Genomic DNA, 21,153 nt, shown 5'->3' with positions numbered 1-21,153 from the left:
AAAGGTGTACCTGCACAAGACTTAAGAGCTACCAACAGTATGTACCAGCAGAGGACTCCTCTTTGACTGTAGCTCCAGCCCAAATACTAGCATTTGAAAACCTGATTATTTCTGCACCCTTGGGTCCTGATTACTGTTGACTATTTCTTCAAGATAAGGAAATAATGTCTGAACAAACTGACAGAATGCTAACTTGAAATTGGAGTCTAGAAACTTTCTTGAACCTCTAAACCATTTCAATCTGACAGGGTCTGACATTGAAAGAAATTGCCAAATTACTTAGCTATCAAACTTGGGCTTTCAGAAATGTTTTAGTGATAAGGTAAAACAATTATTCAACAAGAATTTGTTCTGTCGCCTCTAATCCTCAGCTTCACAATTTTTTATGTTCTTGTTTTCTCCCAATTGGGTTGCTTATTGCCAAATCCATGCATCACTTCACAAGCCTGTTAAGTATTTATGCAAAGAACAGCTTTAGATCCTTTGCATTAGATGCTGCATGCACACACCAACTTCAGCTGAAAGGAAAATCTACCAGCCGCAAAGAGAGAAATTGCTGTGGCTGAAGAGATGTTAATTTGCACTGCAGGTTTCAAAAGTAAAAACTTCTGTACTGATACTACCTGGATTCAGATTCAGATACCCCTGGATCGTGGGGTTTTTTTCACTTATTTCTCCCTAATTAGGAAATGGACTTTGCTCAAGCAAGTACTAATCTATCTGCTTTCCAACTCAATTTCTTGTCCTTGACCATTGATGTCAAAATAAAAGACTGCATTAACTTTTTCACTGATGTTTGACAGAAAAAAAAATACCACAAACATGATTTAAAATGTAAATCTCCTACTCAACTTGCAGATGTTGTAACACATTTAACAAGGAACAATAATCTGCAACCACCACAGGTTGAAAACTTGTGTTTCCCCAACATCCTAAAAAAAAAGGATTTTGATGGAAGCTAAATCACATACATTGGTACACATTCTTCCTAGGCTGGCAGAATGATAAGATAAACATAAACCTTCAGCACTCTGGAACACCACAGCAGCTTTTTGTGCCAGCGCTCCACATGCCAGAAGCAGCTGGCAACCACATCAGTTGGATCCAAAATCATGGCCTAGCAGCCAGAAAAAATAATCAGTAGCAGGGTTGTAGGCTTGCCTTGATTAGCAAGTTAATATTGTTAATTACAATTGTCCAACGCTTTCGTTATGAAAACCAATCTATTTCACATCATTTGAAGTAGGCAAAAATAAAAGTTTGGCCTTCAGCTTTGACTGTTATAGCCCAAGGGCAACATTTAAAGTAGCTCCTCAGTATTCTTGATACACTTCTTGAATACGCAGGGATTTTCAATTTACTGTCTCCTTTGTGCAACTGAGATTAATTTTGTCAAGAGTTAGCAAACAATGAACTGATTCAATGTTAATAGCAAATGAAGAGAACAAATAGCTTCACAAAATATTTACAAACTCTCAAAGGCCGGAGGCTGAAAAGACTTCAAAATTGAAAGAATAGGCACATAACAGAGTTCTTAACATTATTTGTCAAATTATTTTACCATTCTTCTACAGACTTGTGTGATTTGTCTATAAACTAAGAAATATTCCTAGATCTTTTATTTCACAGAAAAACTTGTTGAATCCAAAAGGAATGGTATGCTGATCCTGCTATAAGAACCAAGATTTCTCCCTGAATGTAGCAAATATTATTCATTTGCAAATAAAAAAAAATATTTCATTTTCTTAATAGAAAAACTGTATGTCTTCCAACTTTCAGAAAGTCCACTATATTTTGACTTAATGACTCATTTCAGATAAATTCCTTTAATTTAAAAATTTACAGAATAATATTTCCAACATCAAAGTTCACGCATTGAGCTTCCCGCCTCACTAATTAAGGCTTCACCTTAAGCTATGTACACTTTAAAAAACTTTGGAAGTGTTACAGCCCTCTTAAAAACTAAAAATCAGTGAAGCTAGGACCATCTGAATGGCCTGAGCAGCCTTGTTAGTTCTGTTGAGAATTGGACTGATGATTGAAGGGATTCAAACTCCTTTTGGAGGATGGAAACAAAAGGTTAGAGTCTTCTTGGTAGTGACGCAATACCTGCTTATTTGACACTTGGCCACAGACAGCATTTTTTTTTTTGTTCTGAAAAATGAAGATTTTTCTTTCAGAAATCTATCTTTTTGCCACCAGATAAGAATATACTTAATCCATAATGTATTTTAAGATCAAGAGAAGCAGAATTGACCATAGAATCCTGTCACCATTTCTACAACTCGAGCAGTCTTCCCCCTCTCTCCCCACCATTTGTGAATGGATATATATATAAAAGTGGAAATTGCAATCAATTGTTGAGAACACATCAAAAAGACTACAGATGAAAAAATTTCATACTTCTCTTTCTTGCACATAAACCCCAACTGCCTGAAAACAATGCAGCAGTCAAAAGCAGACTGCCATACTGCTCTCCTGTACTAAAATAGAAGCATCTTTGATTTAAAACCGTCCAGTGCCGTAGATCTAAAGCAACAGCCTGGGATTGTTGGAGCCAGCAGGCACAGAAAGCAGGCTTTTGCAGGCAGCTCTTTCATGGCACAACAGATTCCTCGTTGTCTCCAAGGCAATTTCATCTCCCTCAGAAAGCGTAGTCCATTTTGTGAAACAGACCAAAGTTTTAGCATAAAACAGTATAGGGCACAGCATGTCATTTCAAATATTTCACTTCCCCATATCTTCACAAAGAGAAAGATCCCTTTATAGAAAAAAAAATGCTTTAAGGAGATTTATCTTTTCAATGTGAAATCTACAGCAAGACTTTAGTATAAACTAACATCACCACTAAAATGAGGCACTGTTATACAACCCCAAAGCAGTCAGGGTAGCTTTAAATTCTCCTGTAGCTGTAATTTACTGTAAGCACAAAATCTTCATCCTCACCACACACATATTTGCAAAGCAGCTCCCTCCCCACTGCTCAAAAAACCAAAAAAAAAACAAACCCAAGACTTTTCTTTCTTGCAAAATTAATTTGTAAAAGTTGAACCAATAGCTCAAGAAAACAAAATTATATACAGAAAAGCAAGTGACACACCCACAGGGAAAAAAAATGATAAAATATTTTCTGTTCTTACACTAATTAAAAATAATTTAGAATATTGCTTATGGGAGAGTATTAGAAATGATGGGAAATTCTTCAATAAGTGTTTTTTTAACCTGCTGAAAGGATTCCCTTTCTTTACTGCAGACTATGTATATTTTCTGATAATCTGTCAAAGATATTAAAAAAATCTTAATTGCTGCTGTTTCACATCATATATCAAAACAATTAATTCAGCAAGTGATAATACTCCCTCCCTACAGGAATTTAATTACAGAAATATTAAAGAACACAACTTATTATATTAATACATTATTCAAAGAATTAGTTTTTTAAGTGGAAATACTAAGGACAAATGGCAGGCTGTTAACTTGACTGTATTATTATGACAGCAGAAATCCTTCTAAATTAATCTTTACCTTTTCCTAGTCTACTGCATTATGAAGCATTATACATACTTCAGAATTTTTCACTGCTTTAACAAAGCACAGTGACAAATACTTTGAAGTATGACAAGCACTGATAACAGGTTTTATTGTTAAGTCACTAAAATATTTCTAGTGCCTCGGCCTATCATTATAGGTCTGCAGTAACTATAAGCACACAGCTGCTCAGATCATTACTGTATAGGCAAAATAAAAGCAAAAGATTAAGCTATCAAAGCTGTATTCTGCACACCTTTATCCTCAACCTTTCATGTATGAGATAGCACCACGTAAAATTCAGAAGCTGAGAAGTTTAATTCTGATGTTAGTGTAGAATCCAAATCCATAGACTCTTGTCAAAGTCCTCCATGGGCTTTGAAAGTCAAAAGCCAGTGTCAAAATGACATTCTGATGGAAGCAAGCAGTAGTTTTGATACCACCTGACTGTTGCAAAAGGGTCTTTTTCCACATCTGATAACTTCAATAAGCTTAGAACATCTACCAATACAAAAAAGGCCTCAAAGACCAGCAGGCATAAGCAGAGGAAGATGCATCCCAAAGAAGTTGCTCTTCAATGCATCCCAAAATGTCCCACCAAAAAAACATGTGGGCAAATGTGGTAGGAACTGAAGCAGGTACTTTATTTCCATTTATATCCCCAACAGCACTCCAAATGTTGCTTCCCCAAATCCACTGACTGGAATTGCTGTCTCTTCAGGCAGCGGAGAAGCACCTGTGCTCAGTATCTGAGTTGTGCTGGACATCAGGGGTGTCAAAATGGAGTAAGCATATGTCAGAGCATGATCCTCAACTGTCTTGGGATGACACAAAAAGTAACAGACCATTGGCATGTCAGACACACCAAGAGGAGTTCACAAATATACAGTGCAGGGTATTTCATCAGTGGTAAGAAAGTTTCCGATTTTTTTAGCGTTTTGCGTAAATTCTTTCAATACTGAATAATTCTCTTAGTTTTCAAATCATTTGCCTCAAAAGACACATAGGGAATCACAAACTCAAACTTTAGAAAAAAAATGGCCATGTCAGAGATGTAGCCCTACCATACGAGGCAGAAAAATTATTCCTATTGCTGATGGAGAAGCCTGTCATTTAGGCAGAACTTAAAGACTAGAGGTCAAATTCTGCCCAAGAATGTGGCAGTTGGCCATTATACGCCTTATATCACTGAAAGTCAGTGTGAAAGGTATAGCTAAGAGGGCAGCTGAGGCAATTTAAAAACCATTTCTCTGAAATTTGAAATTTCTGAGTGACAGGACTCAGCATTTTGGTTCCGGCTCAGTGCTAAAGGCAAAAGAAGGCAGCTGATGCAACTGCAGCTCCATCAACCATACTGACACGTGGAACTCTGCATGCATGCATGGCCTCAAGGAAACATTTTTCAAAGCAATTTTATCCTTGTGAAAGAACAATTCATATATATGACAAATCCAGACAGCCAATATGTTAATTTTCTTCCGCTAGTTTCTCGAAACAAGATCAAATTCCTTCTAATTACATGCCCTAGTGAATCACCACCGAGTTAAAATTTTGAACTCACTAGGTAAAAGGCTTTACATGACACCATCAAGGCAAGGAGACCAGATGATCGCTGCCTCTCACTCTGAAGAAAGTCACTTAAAAAAGTGTGAAAAAAGAAAACAAACCCGACCCCAAAAATTTAGCTATGTGTGAAAAATAAACCAAAATCTCATAAACAATGTCTATCACCACCTGCTCTCACAGGCAAGACAACCTGTATGTCCTCCTGTTATCCACAATGTGGCAGAATTGGTCAGTTTATAAATTCAAGGTGAACAAAAACTACCAAGTCTGCTAAGGCACAGGCTGAGTACAAAGTTACAGTATCTAACAAGGTAACATGTGCCAAGAGAAGTTTAAAATCTTACTGCTAATTAGTAAATACAAGTGGGATTTTCCACTCTCTATAGACAGTGTTCCAAACATAATGCTAAACCTGCTGTTTACAGCAGGATATAAAGCCAAAGATATTTTAAGCATAATTTTGTAACTCTGAATTATGCAGTTTCATGTTGAGGAAAACGATTTAAATCCCACAGCACAGAAGTTGACATATTAAAAATTAAATTGCTATCAAGGCATTCAGAGATCGATATGCAGAGCACTGGCACAAAACACTCAGTTCTATTTTTATGCCATTCTTGCTTTGTGACTTAGCATAAAGACAAACTTTCTTTTGTCAACTCAGGAAGGATGTAAGTCTTAGAAAATGAAACAAATTTTTCATACATGCATACAATGCTGGTTTGCTTTGGCAAAGGGGCTGGCAAAGGGGCCTCAAATTTGTCATCCCATGCTACTTTTTCTTTTTTCAATCAGGTTAGTCTGTCACTCCACCCTCTCAAACAGGATCTGTCAAAGTCCCTGGCTGGTTAGTGAAGCATGTTTGACTTTTCACACCTCAGATCAGCATCAAGTTTAACAGTTTCTGCATGGCAGGCATGAAGCCAGATCAGTTATGTATGAATGTATGTATTTCAATATTTACTCTAATAAGATCTTTTCACTACATTTATTCCAGAGCTAGCTTAGTGGAACATTTATATTTACTACTGAGTTAAAGCGAGTTTGACATGAATCTTGCATTACTTGTTAAAACACAACAATCTTGTGTTTAAGATATTTATAAATAGATATGTAGATGGCAAAGGAAATAGATAATGATCAACTGAAGTCATCTTAGAGATGTACAAAACCTGAGATACTGAGTTCACACACTGAATTATGCATTCTGAAAAGAGGTAGAGTATTTAGACACTTTTGCATGACAAGTCAATGACAAGTCACACAAGCAACTGTTCCATATCATTATGCATTTTTGTCCTGGCCCCTACACACTGCTTCCCACAGTCAAGGAACAGTGGCCAAGCATGACATTGGTCTACTATCTCCTAACCCTTATTTGGTAACTAGAACATAAAGCAGCTGCAAAATCTCCACAAATGCAGCACAGAAAAGGCTAAAAAACTTGAACTAGCTTGTTTTGCACTGAGCTTTTGTGATCTGTCAGTAACTTCAGCTAACAGATTTATTAGATATGTAGAACCTCACCAATTCCTGCTTCAGAAGACTTGCTTCAAATTACTAACCATCACTGTTAACAAAAGGCAGTCAGGAGCTATGAACTCATTAATGGTCAGTTGGTTATCTACAGATTCTTTACTAATTTAATGATTCAAGAGAAAGCAGCATATTTCAGGCCTCTTGGCAACAGTTTTTAAAAAATGTTTTGCTCCAATCTAAGATTGATGTAAGCCACCCAAAGACATTTTCCACGTATCAGAACAGAGCCTGTAATGGCAGAGAATTATATTAAAAAGAATCAGCTCTTTCATCACTCCCTGTTCTTAAAATTCATGAGTAGAAAAGCAATAATTCACATCACTTTCCTGTCATATACTAGAGACTGCATTCTGAAATAATTTACAGATTTAAAACTCATATTTTCAGGTAAGATTACAAAATATTTAACACACAACAGAAGCATTTATAAAAAAAGCTAGTTCTTGAGTTTGCATCTTAAGATGTTTAAAACATCTTAAGTGAGGCAACAAAATTCAATTACCAACAGGATAAACACAAATATGAAATCTAGAAATTGTGTGGTTAGACATTGGGCAGTAGTTCTTCCACATGACTAAAAGAAAGGAATTAGGCAGAGCTGTTAAAAGGCTGTGCCAAAAGATTACAGAATTAGTTAATGAAGTCATAGCCTTATCACTTGATTTTTTAATTATTTTTTTAAATACAGTTGAAGAATAGTTTTCAAGACTAAGAAAATCCTTTCATCTGAGTAGCTAACTGCTACAGTTGGCTTTCTATGCTAAAGACAACTTCTTAGACCAAATCTAAACCTTACATATCAAATAGTTATTTAGAAACAAAATCTGAATAAAAATTTGCCTGTGACAGTTTAAAGTTCAACTCCTGTTACACAGGACACAAATACTGCTTTTCTGCAATTTCAACACACTTCCAGATAAACGAAATCAGTAAAATAATTTTAAACCTTTGCCTTAACAGAGTCCTATAGCAAATACTGATGCCACCACAATCACTGCTTCCATAATATAATTAGTTTCAAGATATCTAATCTCACAAACTGACAAAGTATTACTAGAGAAGACAGTTATAAGGCTGTGTTGTAGTGCACAAAATATTTCAAATAAGTCCCGTTTGAGAAGTTAGTTATTCTTACAGACAGATCTTAATCCCACAACATAAAGTACTATAACATTTTTATTAATTAGGTTTATAACAGCTCCACGAGTTGAGAATGTAGAAGCTGAGAGGAGCCGACTTTAGTCGTGGTATGTGTTGCGGTGCTGCATGCCTCTGCCACCCAGGACACTACTTTCTCTGATCTGAGAAATGCTCATTAAGCCCTGGCCTTGATGAACTGCACTTGGACTAAATTCACCTTGAGCTTATCAGAAAGCCTGTCTGTTCCCAGGAACTAACAGGTGTCTAATGAACATCTGCTTTTAACAAACAACCTTGGAATTTTTTATTTGTTTTCAATAACAACACAAGTGGAATAATATTTTTGTTGCTGAACAGTCAAAAAAAGTTACCAACTAAAATTGGCCAAAATGGAAAATTACTACAACTGAAGCCCACTCTCTTGCTACCCTATAAACAGTAGTTCAAAGTGAGACATCTTTGAGCACCTGGTTATAAGAGGCTAATGTGTTTTAAAGCCCATTGTCTGACAACCCTATAAACAGCAGTCCACAGTGAGATCCCTTTGATTCCCAGAAGACAAGGTACTAATGTGTATGTCTCAAACACAGATAACTGGATTGCTGTGGAGCCAGCCAAGGACTGTTATTACTAACAGACAAGAATTGCTGGTAAATCCAAGGACTACTGGTATTAACACACCATGAGAAAGAACAAGGTTTGGCTGGAGAGGGGGGGGTCAAGTGGAGATAGAGAGGCACATTTCCTTTCACAGTACAATGCAGGAATGAGTGGCAGGAAGCGGACATGGACTACAGGGTGGGAATAAAACCACAAAAGACCTCCAAAGGCCCCTGACACATTTCCAGAAAGGCCTGACAGAATGGACAGTGCATAATTAATGTACATCATGAACTCTCTTCTCAATAAACTTGGTTGTATATAGCATAAAACTGACCAAAGAAAAGTCCATTTACTTCAGATTCATACAACATACTGAAACTATTAGGTATAATGAATTACAAAGAACTAAGTGTTATAAAGGCCCCTATTTAGAATTATTCAACAGTGAATTTTTTGCATTTCAAGTTCCAGTCAAAATATTTACCTGATAATGAAATTATATGTTATTTTCTGAATTTGTGTTTTATGAACTAGTCAAAAGAAAAAAGAATATTTGAAAACATTTAACAGTCATACACCATGACCTAAGTGGCTATGACAAGGTACAGATCTGGCAATCTTAAGTGTTCTGGCTAACTCCATATGTTATTATAACAGATGTTTTAAAATTAAAATTGCTAGAAGAATAAGCCCTTGTCTCAAGCTATGCTTATACCACTCATGGTAACTGTGGTGCTCTCGTTAGGTACCTTGGCAAGACAGGATTAGTAACTAAGTCAGCCACTAAAGCAACATCAGTGACCAAGACTCCTTTCTAGCCCCACTCAACTCACTGTGATGGATTTTGCTACTGACATCATTACATTCACAGAAAAAAGGATAGTTTAAAACTTTCACTTTACTTAACCAAAGATACAACACATCTAAAACTCTATGCCAGCCTACAACAGATTTACACACAATCAGAATCAGATATCTGTTTTAGAGCATTAGTTAGAAGCCCATTTTTAAGTGTGGTTTCAGGATACAAATCTCACTTTTACACTGACACTTAAGTAGACACTACAAGTAAGAGAAAAGTCACTAAAAAAAGGAAGGGAGAAGTAGAAAATCCAGTTTGGACACACTACTGTATCTCTTACATTTGGACAATCCTCATTAAATTAGTGGTTATAAATTGCATTTCCCTCCATTTGCCTTCTATACTGCATAAAGGAACACTGCCACTTCTTTGGGGCAGAGAATTTGCCCCAGTCAACAAAGCTTCCGGTTTTCTGTACAACAGCTCAGAATCACAAAATTGTCTGGGCCTGAAGGGGTTATTAAAGATCACCTAGTCCAACTCACCTCCTGTGGCCAGGGACATCTTTCAGTAGGTAGTTGAGCAAAGCCCCAATCAACCTCTTCTAGAACACTTCCAGGGCTGAGGCACCCACTACTTTTCTGGGCAAGCACTTACAGTGTCTCATCACACTCACAATGAAGAATTTCTTTCAATATCCCATCTAAACCTACCTCTTTCACTTTAAAGTCGTTACCCCTTGTTCTATTCCTACAGGCCCTGGTCGGATTTTTATGCACAGTGATCACAGAAACAATTTCAAAAGGGAATTAGAATCACTTAATCCTCTACACAAAGAAACTTCAGTAATCTTCATTTATGTTGTTCCTGATGAATTTGTTCATAACCTACTCTTTAAAACTACCAGGGTACCATTTCACCCACCCAACAGTTTGTTTAGTAGTTGGCATGACACTACTTTAGAAGGTATTAGATAAGTATTTACCTTTTTCTATTGCTATCTATTATTTAAAATATATTACCTCCTGCCCTATTCAAAAGAAATACAAGTGACAGATTATACTGTGTTCTTGCTAGTACCCTCTGAGCTCCCCAAGCAGCCCATCTCTAATGCACACTGTTGAAAAGCAAATACAGCATTCCAGCTGAGACTTTACATATACTGGAAAAGAAGGAATATCTCCTAGAAGGGTAGGAGTAATTGCTTTTAAAACAAAGGACATGTTTTTCAGAAATTTACTCAATTGACTTTAAGAATTTAATCTTAAATGTCTCTCTAGCTTGCTTGGAATTTTATTACTTGAGTGCAAAAAGTTTTAGTCAAAATACAAGCGGTTTTCAGATACTCTGATACAAACAAGAGCTCTAACAATGCAGAATCTTGCTTTCCCATCAAGGGAGAAAAAATTCCAGGTAAAAAAATTGACCAGTTTTCCTGATTGTCTTTTTGGTGCACACACTTTCTCTTGTTCCAAAATTCCTCTGAAGACATACATTCAAATTACTCTGCTCCTCCACCTTTTAAAGATATGAAAATTGATGTTCAACAATGCAACACAAAGTGATAGAAAAGGCATCTCAGTTTAGGTCACTAGTGTGTCTTATTCACAACTACTTTGGGGCCCAACAGATTGAAACTCAAACTCAGCGTAAGCCCAGTTTCAATTATGTACCAAGTTATGACTTGGCCTGCATCAATAAGATCTGATCTCACAACAGCACATGGTGTGCTAAGGGCACTGCAACAATAACCAGTCCCTACCGTTCCCGGTTAAATTTGAGGGAATGAAGGATAGCCGGCCTCTTCTGGCGCAAGTTCCACAGGTGTAAGGTGTCATCAGCCAAGGCACTCACTAGAGCTCCCTAGGAGAACAAAAACATTTTAGTCAGCCTGTTTTCAAAGCCCTAGGAACAGTGTAGCATCACAGTGGAAATACATTACATATTTATTACCAGGATGAAAAAAACCATATAAGCATGTGCATCAGTACCATGGCACAGCTAAGTTCTAAGTAGTAGGAATGAGATAAGTGATGTGATCACACATTCAGCTCACTCATATTTGGTTCAGTGCTATTCTGAGAGGTGGTGGGGAAGGAGCTTTTTCCAGTGTGTGCTCATCAGTTTCCTCATGCCCATCTCTGCAGAGAAATCAGGCAATGAACTGCTAATATCTGTGTGCTGACAAAGCCAGCGAGATCCCTCTAAAAACCCGTTCCTAGCCCAAGAACAGCACTGCTGTCAAATCTCAGCTGCTACATCCCTAGAAGCACATCTGAAACTCAGGCAACATTATTCAGTTCACGTCTAAGACAGTAACTTGATCAAAATAAAATTAACTACCTACTGAAACTGGTAGTACTGTGTAAAAAGTACTTCACCACTTCCAGAGATAACTTGCAATGTTCAAGGACATGAAAAGATATCCTAGTTCTTGCTTATACCAAAAGAGTACTCTGGTGACAAAGATATTTTCAGGAGTTAGTCAAGCATTTTCCAAAACTAAAAAATTTGATTTATTTACAATTGTTATTGCAGTTTGTTATTTGTGCTAACCACTTTTATCAGCTAATTTTAATGCTTGCCTAATGAAAAATTAAAGAAAATGTGCTCCATTTCTTCTCTGAATTACACATAAATCATTTTACTAACCTCATTAATCAGGAACTGAAGTTGGATTACTGCAGCTCCACTGTCATGTTGACAGTAGCATTCAACTCCTGGCCGACCAAAGCTGGAATTAGTACCATTAAGGAATAATTGTTGCATGTAACAAACAAAACACACAGCATAACCAACATTTTCACTTTCACTAATACCACATTCACACAGGCTAACATCCTGGTTCTAGCTAGTGCACTCAACATATCTAACCACACAGAGCTGAATAGGTACCAAAACAGTCATTTATAAATGTAGAAAAGTAACGCAAAAAATTCAAAAGGCCTACCTTGAAATATAAAAAATTATATATAACTGCTTAATTTACAGAGATTTAAGGATTATTCATCACGAAGAACTTGAAGAATGATGAAGCAGATATTTTAACAATGTTAACTATCAGGACTAGAATGAAAAGAAGTTAATCTAAATAAGCATCATAAACAAATTATTACATTTTTCAAATGCCAAAGGATCTTTCTCTCCATTTAAACATTACTTAAGGATGAAAAGACCTGAAAATGCAAGGCATGTTAAAAAAAATTCTGCTGTGACAGAGATCAGTAGTCAAAATATGGAGGAGTCAATGGGAAATTATGTATAATGTAAATTTTCAGGATCTCTGTATCAAGACTTCCTGGATTTACACCAGATATGAGAGCAAAAGCTTGCTCATTTTCACCCTCACACATAGATCAGTCCTATCGTTCCATAACGAATATTGCTGGAGGCTGCAGCAAAACAGATTCTTTCACTTCTCCATACTTAACTCATCTTTTAGTTGCAAACATTCTGTATTTTAAATGTGGTTATGCACCTGCTTCTGACACAAAATTAAGCTCTCCAATGTTTAGGAGATCAAGCAGAAATAAGAGAGGAATTAAGCAAACTGGTCAGTATTTCATCATCATTGTATGCCCAGGGTTTCTGGACTATAATTTGTCAGTGCTGAACACTTCTTGTTTTAAAGAAACACCTTAGCACTCAGAAGAAAAGAAATTATTCCAAAGCTTTATGGAAAACAGGGACTATATGTACAATTTTTTCTCTCAGTATATGCTAAAAATTACTAAAACAGTACAATTCTCACCCATTTTGCAAGATTTCCATTTACTGTGAAATTGCTGAACAAAACCTAAGTGGATAATATGTGCATTCTTAAAAATCATGTGCATTCACTCTATAGACAGTTGAAAGGCTGAAAAGACCATTAGGCCGCATGCAAATCAAACCTAAAACACATCTGCTCAGCCTCTAAGCTGGTAAATAAAAAAGTACAACAGCCAGGAGAAGTCTGCTTTAACACACTGCTATATTTTAACTTTTAAACTTCAACCACATTCTTCTAGACTAATAAATCTGCGTAACATCCCACTAAGTGGTGAGATACACACTAGACAGATGTTGAATAATCCACCAAACTTAATACCAGCTTTCTTCCCCAAACAGAATTAGTAATTTAATTTTGTTCTGCCATGGAAGGACTTAAAGAGTCAGTGAGCCTCACCTGTTTTTTGCTTTTATTTTACATTTACAAACATAAGGTTTTTTACAAAGTAGTTGTCTGTATTCTAGTCACAGTTTATGACTTAAAATACAAAAAGAGTGGAGGGGGTGTTGTCCCCAAAAACAATGCCTTCCTACACAAACTCACAATACTTTTAATGTAAAGTCGTTGCTTTCACATTAACTATGGATTGACGGCACAAATTGCCAGACTGAAAAAACCCACAAGAAATAAGATAAGTTTCAGAGCTGATTCCCTTCGGCCTTGCTCATGCATCTGCATTCACTTAAATTAATAATTATTTGCACACGTAGACAAAAACTATTTTCAAATGTGAAATTCAAATGCTTACAGGAATTGAATTTTAAAACTTGTTTACCTTCACTGACACAGGTAGCTTTCTAATAAAAGATTTCCCCAGCCCCTCCCTGGAACAACATTTTCCAACATAATTAAATGCAAACCTTGTTTGTAAACCCGGAGTTTATTTGGAATTAAGACTCTACAGCTACCTTGCTTCAAAATAAGAGGAATATGACCCACAAAAACATAAGTCCATAGACTGCTCAAGTTACTTCCTTCAAATTCTATTCCTCAGATGCTTTCTGCAAGCACTTATGATGCAAATATTTCTGGAAGCACTGTTATAACTAGTCAGTAACAATTTCATTATTAAGAATATTTCAGTGTTTCCTTAAACAAAAAATTGTTCCACATTTTCCAGGAATCAGTAAATATTCAGCACTGGGAGTAAGATTATACAAGTTTTAAATATTCAGAGCAAATCTCTGTTCGACAAATTAGTGGAAACCTCACATCCAGATGTGAAAATAGTTTGGCCTCTTCTATAGTGCTCGCCATCATAAAAAAAAAAAAAAATAGTCCTTGCAGCTAGTCTTATTTAGTTCCTTTACTCACGGATTATGTCATCCTCACTTTTTCACCTAGTAGCTAAAATTATTCTTCTCATCTCAAATTAATATCATCCTCCTAACCAGCATTAATCTTCTTTTCTAAAGCAATGCAAAGCCTCCCTGTTTTGCAGGGTATGCTGAATTGAAAAAGCACGTCACAAAGGCTGACTGCAGAAGGATAATACATGCCTGCTTCAGTACATGAAGCATTTCTCAACCACACAAAACAGGCAGCAGCCCCGGGAATGCAGTTTGCCCAAATCCGCTGCACTTGTGTATGTGTGCTTTAGGCAAGAGAGCTCACTGTATTAAGCAGTGATCAGCCACTACATCGTGGTTCCCAAAACAGGCAAAAATTATAATGAATAATGACAAGATGAGCAAAGCATTTTAATTTTGTAGACAGGAAAAACTCTCTGCCAAAGACCTTGGGTAGCTCTAGAGGAAATACTCTGCTCTGAGCAGTTTTCTAATCAAAGACCCATCCCTGCTTCTTCAATTCAGAGCAGCTCATTCTACTATTCCTGCTTCATCCCCAATTCAAAATATTAAGGAATTGGATAAATTAATAGCTTCTAAACTGTACCTTTGAATATTGCTTCCATGTTCCCCACTACTATTTGGAAATTAGCCCTAGAAAACACTAGCATTTCAGTGTCTTCACTGCATATGTTTTGAGAAAACAAGAGACAATAGCTGTGCCTGAGACTAGAAAAAGAGAACATGCTCACATCCTAGCATTAGTTATCATTTTCATAACTGCTAGAAGTGCAGGTAAAACACAAGGAAATCACAGCATGACCTTAATTTAATATCACATAAGATTAAATTCACTTTAATTTATGAGAAAAAGTAACATTTCCTAAAGGTATTTTTCCAAACAAGCTTCAGACCTAAGCTTACACTTCAAGCATTTCTTTTAGCGATATGCAAGTTTTCTCCTCAAAATACTCTTTTTTAAAGTTATCACTATTATTATTTATCACTATTATTTATTATTATTATCCAACTCAGTGCACATCTGCCCTCAGAAATCACATTTTAAAGTAAAAATTAATTCCAAAATGCTTATGAAAGTCAGAGAAGACCAGCTGGTTTGGTTTTTTAAAATTCTTTAGTTCTCTAAGTAGAACTAAGGACAACTTCACCTGTGGTTGACCCCTCTGACATAAAAGACAGTCCAAAATCTGTAGCTATCAATTCAACCCTTAGCCTAAGGCAGTCATCAAAAAATCACAGAATTTAGATTTAAAAAGAGCTCTAAGTTAATCAAGTCCAATCTCTGACCAATCACCACCTTATCAACTACAGTATAGAACTAAGTGCCATGTCCAATCTTTTCCTGAACCATCCTAAAGGGATGGTGACGCCATCACATCCCTGGGAAGCCCATTCCAATGTTTAACCTTTTCCATGATAGAATTTTTCCTGGTATCAAAGCTAAACCTCTCCTGGCACAGCTTGAGGCTACGTTCTCTTGTCCTGTCATCAGTTGCCTGGGAGAAGAGGCTGACCCCCATCTGGCTACAGCCTCCTTCCAGGCAGTTGTAGACAATGGTAGGGTCTCCTAGGTCCCTGAGCCTCCTTTTCTCCAGGCTAAACACTCCCAGCTCCCTCAGCTGCTCCCTGTAGCCCTTGAGGACAAGTCCTTCTCTGGACACGCCCCAGCACCTCAATGCCTTTCTTGCAGTGAGGGGCCCAGCACTCGAGGGGTGACTTCATCAGTGCTGGGTACAGGGGGACAGTCACTGCCCTGGCCCTACTGCTGATACAGGCCAGGGTGCCATTGGCCTTCCTGGGCACACACTGGCTGATATTCAGTCGACTGCCAAAAGCACCCCCAGGTCCTTTTCCATTGGACAGCTTTCCAGCCACTTTTCCCCAGGCCTTCAGTGTTGCATGGGGCTGTTGTGATTGTAGTGCAAGCTCTGGCACTCGGTCTTGTTGAACCTCATAGCACAGGCCTCAGTACATGAATCCAGATCCCTCTGCAGAGCCTTCTCACCCTCCACCAGATCAGCATTCTCATGTAAGTTAGTGTCATTTGTGAACTTACTGATTGTGCACGCGATCCCCTCATCCAGACCATGAATAAAGGTATTAAACAGAACTGGCCCCAACACTGAGCCCTGAGCACTTGTGACTGAACACCAACTGGATATGACATCACCACCCTCTAGTCTGGCCATCCAGGTAGTTTTTAACCAACAAAGAGTACACCTGTCCAACCCATGGGCAGCCAGTTTCTCCAGAAGAATGCTCTGGGAAACAGTCAAAGGCCTTACTAAAGTCCAGGTAGACACATCCACAGCTTGCCCCTCATGCATGTCACCCAGACTAAACCAGACTGGCTGGGCCTGACCCCTTGGCTCTCCTGTAAGTGCCATGTGATCACACTCAAGATAACCTGTTCCAGAACTTTCCTGGAGAGCAAGGTCAGGCAAACAGGCCTGTAGAACCCCAGATCCTTCTTCTGGCCCTTCTTGTGGATGGACGCTACATTGGCCAACCTCCAGCTGACCTTCCTGAGTAGCCAGGACTGATGATAAATGACGGAAAGCAGCTGTGTGAGCTCTTCCACCAGCTCCCTCAGCACACTTGGATGAATCCCATCCAGTCCCATAGACTTATGAGTGTTTAAAAGGCTCAGCAGGTCACCAGCTACTTCATCCTGGATTATAGGGGGTCTATTCTGCTTCCTGTCCCTGTCTTTCAGCTCAGGGAGCTGGTTACCCTGAGGTATATACACACATTTATAATTTTAAATTATTTTCCAAACTCTCACCACACAGATATTGGCTTCTTTATTTATTACAATGTGATAAAAAGTCTTGATAATACAGAAAAGACAGACCAGGTATCAGATTTGCTATTGTTACAATAGCTCACGAGTATTAAGACAAATCTGAAAATGTAGCTGCTTTTAATATTCATTCCTAGATACTTCCCAAAACTATAGCTGTAACACCTACCAGTACTTAAACATTTGAAGATTTTGACAAAAAAGATCATTGGCTACAGAAAGACACAAACCCCTGATTTGAATTGTATACAAAACACTAAAATCAGCAGATTACTCAATGTATTCTTACATATAGCACTCTAGGAGTGCATGACATACCTGCATATTTTACTACAGTAATGTATGTGTAGCAGTTTTCCACTTAATCAGACCCTGAATAATTTTAAAAAATAAAAATGCACCACTGCATCTCATCAAATTGAATGATTACTATTACTTTCACATACATAATCTACAGCCATCTCAACTGCAAAATACAGTTATTTAGCAAGTGAGATTTATTCAAAAAGTCAGAAAGTACTACAGTCAAATACTGTCTAGAAAATACACTTTGACCTTTCAGATCTATGTACTACCAAACAAGATAACATATAATTTGTCCTACTGAGAGGGCAATAACAGGTACAACATTTAAAAAATGGATGTTAGATCCACTTACAAATATCATAGTAGTTTAACAGGGTATAGCAAACCACTACTGCTGTTTGCTACTGCAGCTTTAGAACTTCCAGTGAAGTGGTGACTAAACAACTGGCTGGAAGTTGAATTTCTCAATTTCCAAATCAGCTTCCAATAATGTTCATTCCTACATAAGTACAGATCAGCTTCCTTAAGTATTCACTTTGTTTATAGAACAATGCTCAGCTCCTTTAAACACCAGAAGCTGAATGATTCCATGTCAGCTTGCAAAGAAAACAATCTCAGACTGACAGAGTAAAAAGGAGCTCTGTTTGGAAAAATACCAAAGTCTATAGATCTCAGCAAAAGTTTATTAAGTGATTTTCGTATAAAGGTAGTTGTAGCAAATTTAAAGCACAAACCCTTTTTTGCCTCAATCTGCATAAGGTTTTTATTTTAAAATTAAACAATGCCTGAACTTAGTTTTCATGTAAACTGATAAGGAATAGATAGGGAGCAGTAGCTACAATCCATTTTCTAACAACAGCAGACAGGGGTCAAAGCACTTCTTAAACATCAAAGTTGTTTACACAAATGTGCACAAATACATTTCCCAAGCAGCTATAAAAAGTGCCAGCAAATTTTCTGTAAAGGCTGTATTTGGTAGAGTTTTCTCAGAGCTGCCAGCGAGAGGCAATCATTCATTGGAACAAGATGTAATCGAGCAGTACAAATGCAAACAGGATTTAAAAACTCTAAAAAAAAACATGATTTAAAATTGAACAAGAAACAAGATGGGTTTTAATGATAAGTTTCTATATGCACAATTCACAGATGGCAAAGCTTGCTATTAAATGAAGAGGTAAAAACATCAATTTAGACCAAAAAAGAAAAAAACTAAAAAGGCTACAGGCTTTCCTTGATTTTACTCACTTTGCTTTCTGACACAGGTTGTACTCCTTTAGTGTAAGACCTCTATTTCAGCACTAACAACACCAAGATGACTAATCCAGTACTTTTTCTGGGTGGGATGGAAGAGAAGGAGAACAGCAGAACACAAGGGTAGGAGACTCTTACAAATACTGGTTTCTACAACTACACAAGATGCAGTGAAATGGGTGGTAACTGCTAATTCAGTAAAGTTTTTCCAAAGACTGCATATGTAAGCGTAATAATGGAAATAATGATATATCTTTGAAGAACTTCATCAAAATTCAGAGATAAAACATTTGTTTTCTGTTGCATGCTTCCAAGACTTGCTCACCTGTTACCAATTTAATCCAGTTTCGTTTCAAGTCAAATTTCAACATGTTATTACATACTATATCCCAATATTAATAATTAACCAGGCTTTTGCTTTTCACATGCATAGATTCTTGGCCAAGAATAAAGGCAGGGGCATTCATTCTATGCTCCTAGAACTGAGGTATACTGGAATAAGAATGATGTCTCTTCTCAGAGTCCAGATATTTTGTACAAACATTGCCAAGAGCAGCATTAACAAGTGTAATGTTCTAGAACTAGATGCTAAGTGAATTACATACTTATTTAATTTAGCTTATGAAAACATAAATAACCTTGGATGTTATCTAATAAAAGGACAATTTAACATTTTCGAAGAACATAGCCAAACCTTGCCCAATCAACTATTGTCTGTCATCACCTATTTCTGACTGTAAAGCATTTTGCTAGGTCCAGAAATCTCTTCATTCATACAGCATGATCTAGAATAGTTCCCTTGACTCTTGTCTGACAGGCAAAGTCTCTTCAGCTATTTCCAAATCACCAACCACTGGATAGAAGGGACAGAAGACCAAATGCAATCACCAGTCATTCCATCTCAACTTTGTTCACACACAAGCCCATTCTCTAATCCCCTCCCCACAAATTTCATAGCAGTGAGTGTAGTCCCCTAAGCCAATTTTACCCGTACCTCATTAACCCTTTACACCATTAGGAGTCATTTAGAATCAGACCACAGGTACTGTTATCACTCTTCATGCAGCTGCTTTTACTCACTTGCTTTGATAAAGGCAGCAGGAAAAGCAGGGGACCTAGGCATAAGAAGAGGTCTTAAAGAAGATCTCAAATTAAAAGTTGGTCACATCTATCAATTTCTCCCCCAGACTTTGCTGTAGTTTCTCTCTCAGTACTGATGTCAGCTCCTTCCTTTGGACACAGTCCTTTAACATTCAACTTGGGGATGAGGATTAATCCACCCTTCTACTTCCCACACCACTTTGCATCGTATTAACAATAGAAAAAATTTCTTCCAAACATGCTTCTGAAGAAAGTTTAATCACTGGAAGTTTTATCAATACAGTGACACAGGTATGCCATGTTTCTGCTTACACAGCTTTTTGAAGTAGTTACCAGAAAAGTCATTTGTTGAAGCACTAAGCAGGTCAAGGATTAGAAATACCAACACTTCCATGGCATAGGCAAGTTGGAGAAACCTAGATCCCAAATCCAGGTGGCAGGTACAAGTTTACCTGTTCTGTCTGTGCCAAATTGATACGACAATCTGACCCCAGACTCATAGCAGTCTTTCAGCTAATTAGCCTGGGGAACAGACATGCTGAAAAACCTTCCAAATACCCCACGTGATGTTCACAGGCACAGCTTCACAAAAAAGCTGCTATTGCTTTTTAAGTATTTCAGCTAGCAGTCTCTAAACCCTAGTAATCCAAACATAATGAAATAAATGGGTCTTGGGACAAAATTTCCCTCATCTGCTCAAAGCAGACATAGAGGCTTCTTAAATAGTCTCATTCAAAATGACACTAAAAAATTGTTAAAATTAGCCTTAAGTGTGAGTAATCACAGCCATCCTTTAATTGCTACTTTAAGTATTTTGTAATTCTAAGACAGTGTTTTTCACTTTATCTTAGCTTAAGCCTCCTCAGATTCCACTTCAGCACAATTTTTAGTTTTGCCTATCACCAAAGGACTGAGAAACTTGCTATTTCACTGCTATCAAAACAGTAGTGACCATTTTATAGGTTTGCTCAAAATTACCACCACAAATGAAAACCAAGGTACAATTCCAAAAATTCAGTAGATGGCACTATTCCACAAAAATCAAGAGAGGAAACTATGTCCTTGCATAAACAAGGGGTACCATGGAGCTCAAACACTTATTTTAAATATGCAACAAACAATGCTCCCTCATTAGAGTGCCTTGCATTTTTTCATGCGTTTCACAGAACATGGAAAAATACATGCCAAAACATTAAAAGAAATCATTGTTTTGTGGAAATAGTTGTAATTTTACTTAGCTATTTTGATGAGGCATTTTTGTTATTATACAGAGCTCCAGTTCACACCACAAAAATGGCTGTATACCAGTGTTGCAAAACGTAATATTTTTATTGTTTGTATTTACCAGAAATCAAATTTGATACAAAATATTGAAAGGTTGACATTGTCCCTAGAAGTTACTTATGCAACCTTAATTCACATCTCCTCAAAT

At 37.2% G+C, this 21,153-nt stretch overlaps 1 protein-coding gene across 7 annotated transcripts in view; it reads right to left on the bottom strand.

Annotated features, from left to right (window-relative positions):
- The window catches only part of STXBP5 (syntaxin binding protein 5), a 104,381-nt gene that overhangs the window by 64,938 nt on the left and 18,290 nt on the right, over window positions 1-21,153 (bottom strand). For all 7 annotated transcript variants that reach the window (XM_063151538.1, XM_063151540.1, XM_063151541.1 and 4 more), the window contains exons 3-4: window positions 11,831-11,912; window positions 10,941-11,041 (exon numbers count right to left, since the gene is read on the bottom strand). In XM_063151538.1, the coding sequence (XP_063007608.1) occupies window positions 10,941-11,041; window positions 11,831-11,912 (183 nt within the window). The remainder of the gene's footprint in view (window positions 1-10,940; window positions 11,042-11,830; window positions 11,913-21,153) is intronic.

The sequence above is a fragment of the Melospiza melodia genome, chromosome 3 (genome assembly GCF_035770615.1).
Source record: "Melospiza melodia melodia isolate bMelMel2 chromosome 3, bMelMel2.pri, whole genome shotgun sequence".
In the NCBI taxonomy this organism is placed as follows: domain Eukaryota; kingdom Metazoa; phylum Chordata; class Aves; order Passeriformes; family Passerellidae; genus Melospiza; species Melospiza melodia.
The sequence above is the reverse complement of the archived record's forward strand: the minus strand, read 5'-3'. Positions and strand labels throughout refer to the sequence as shown.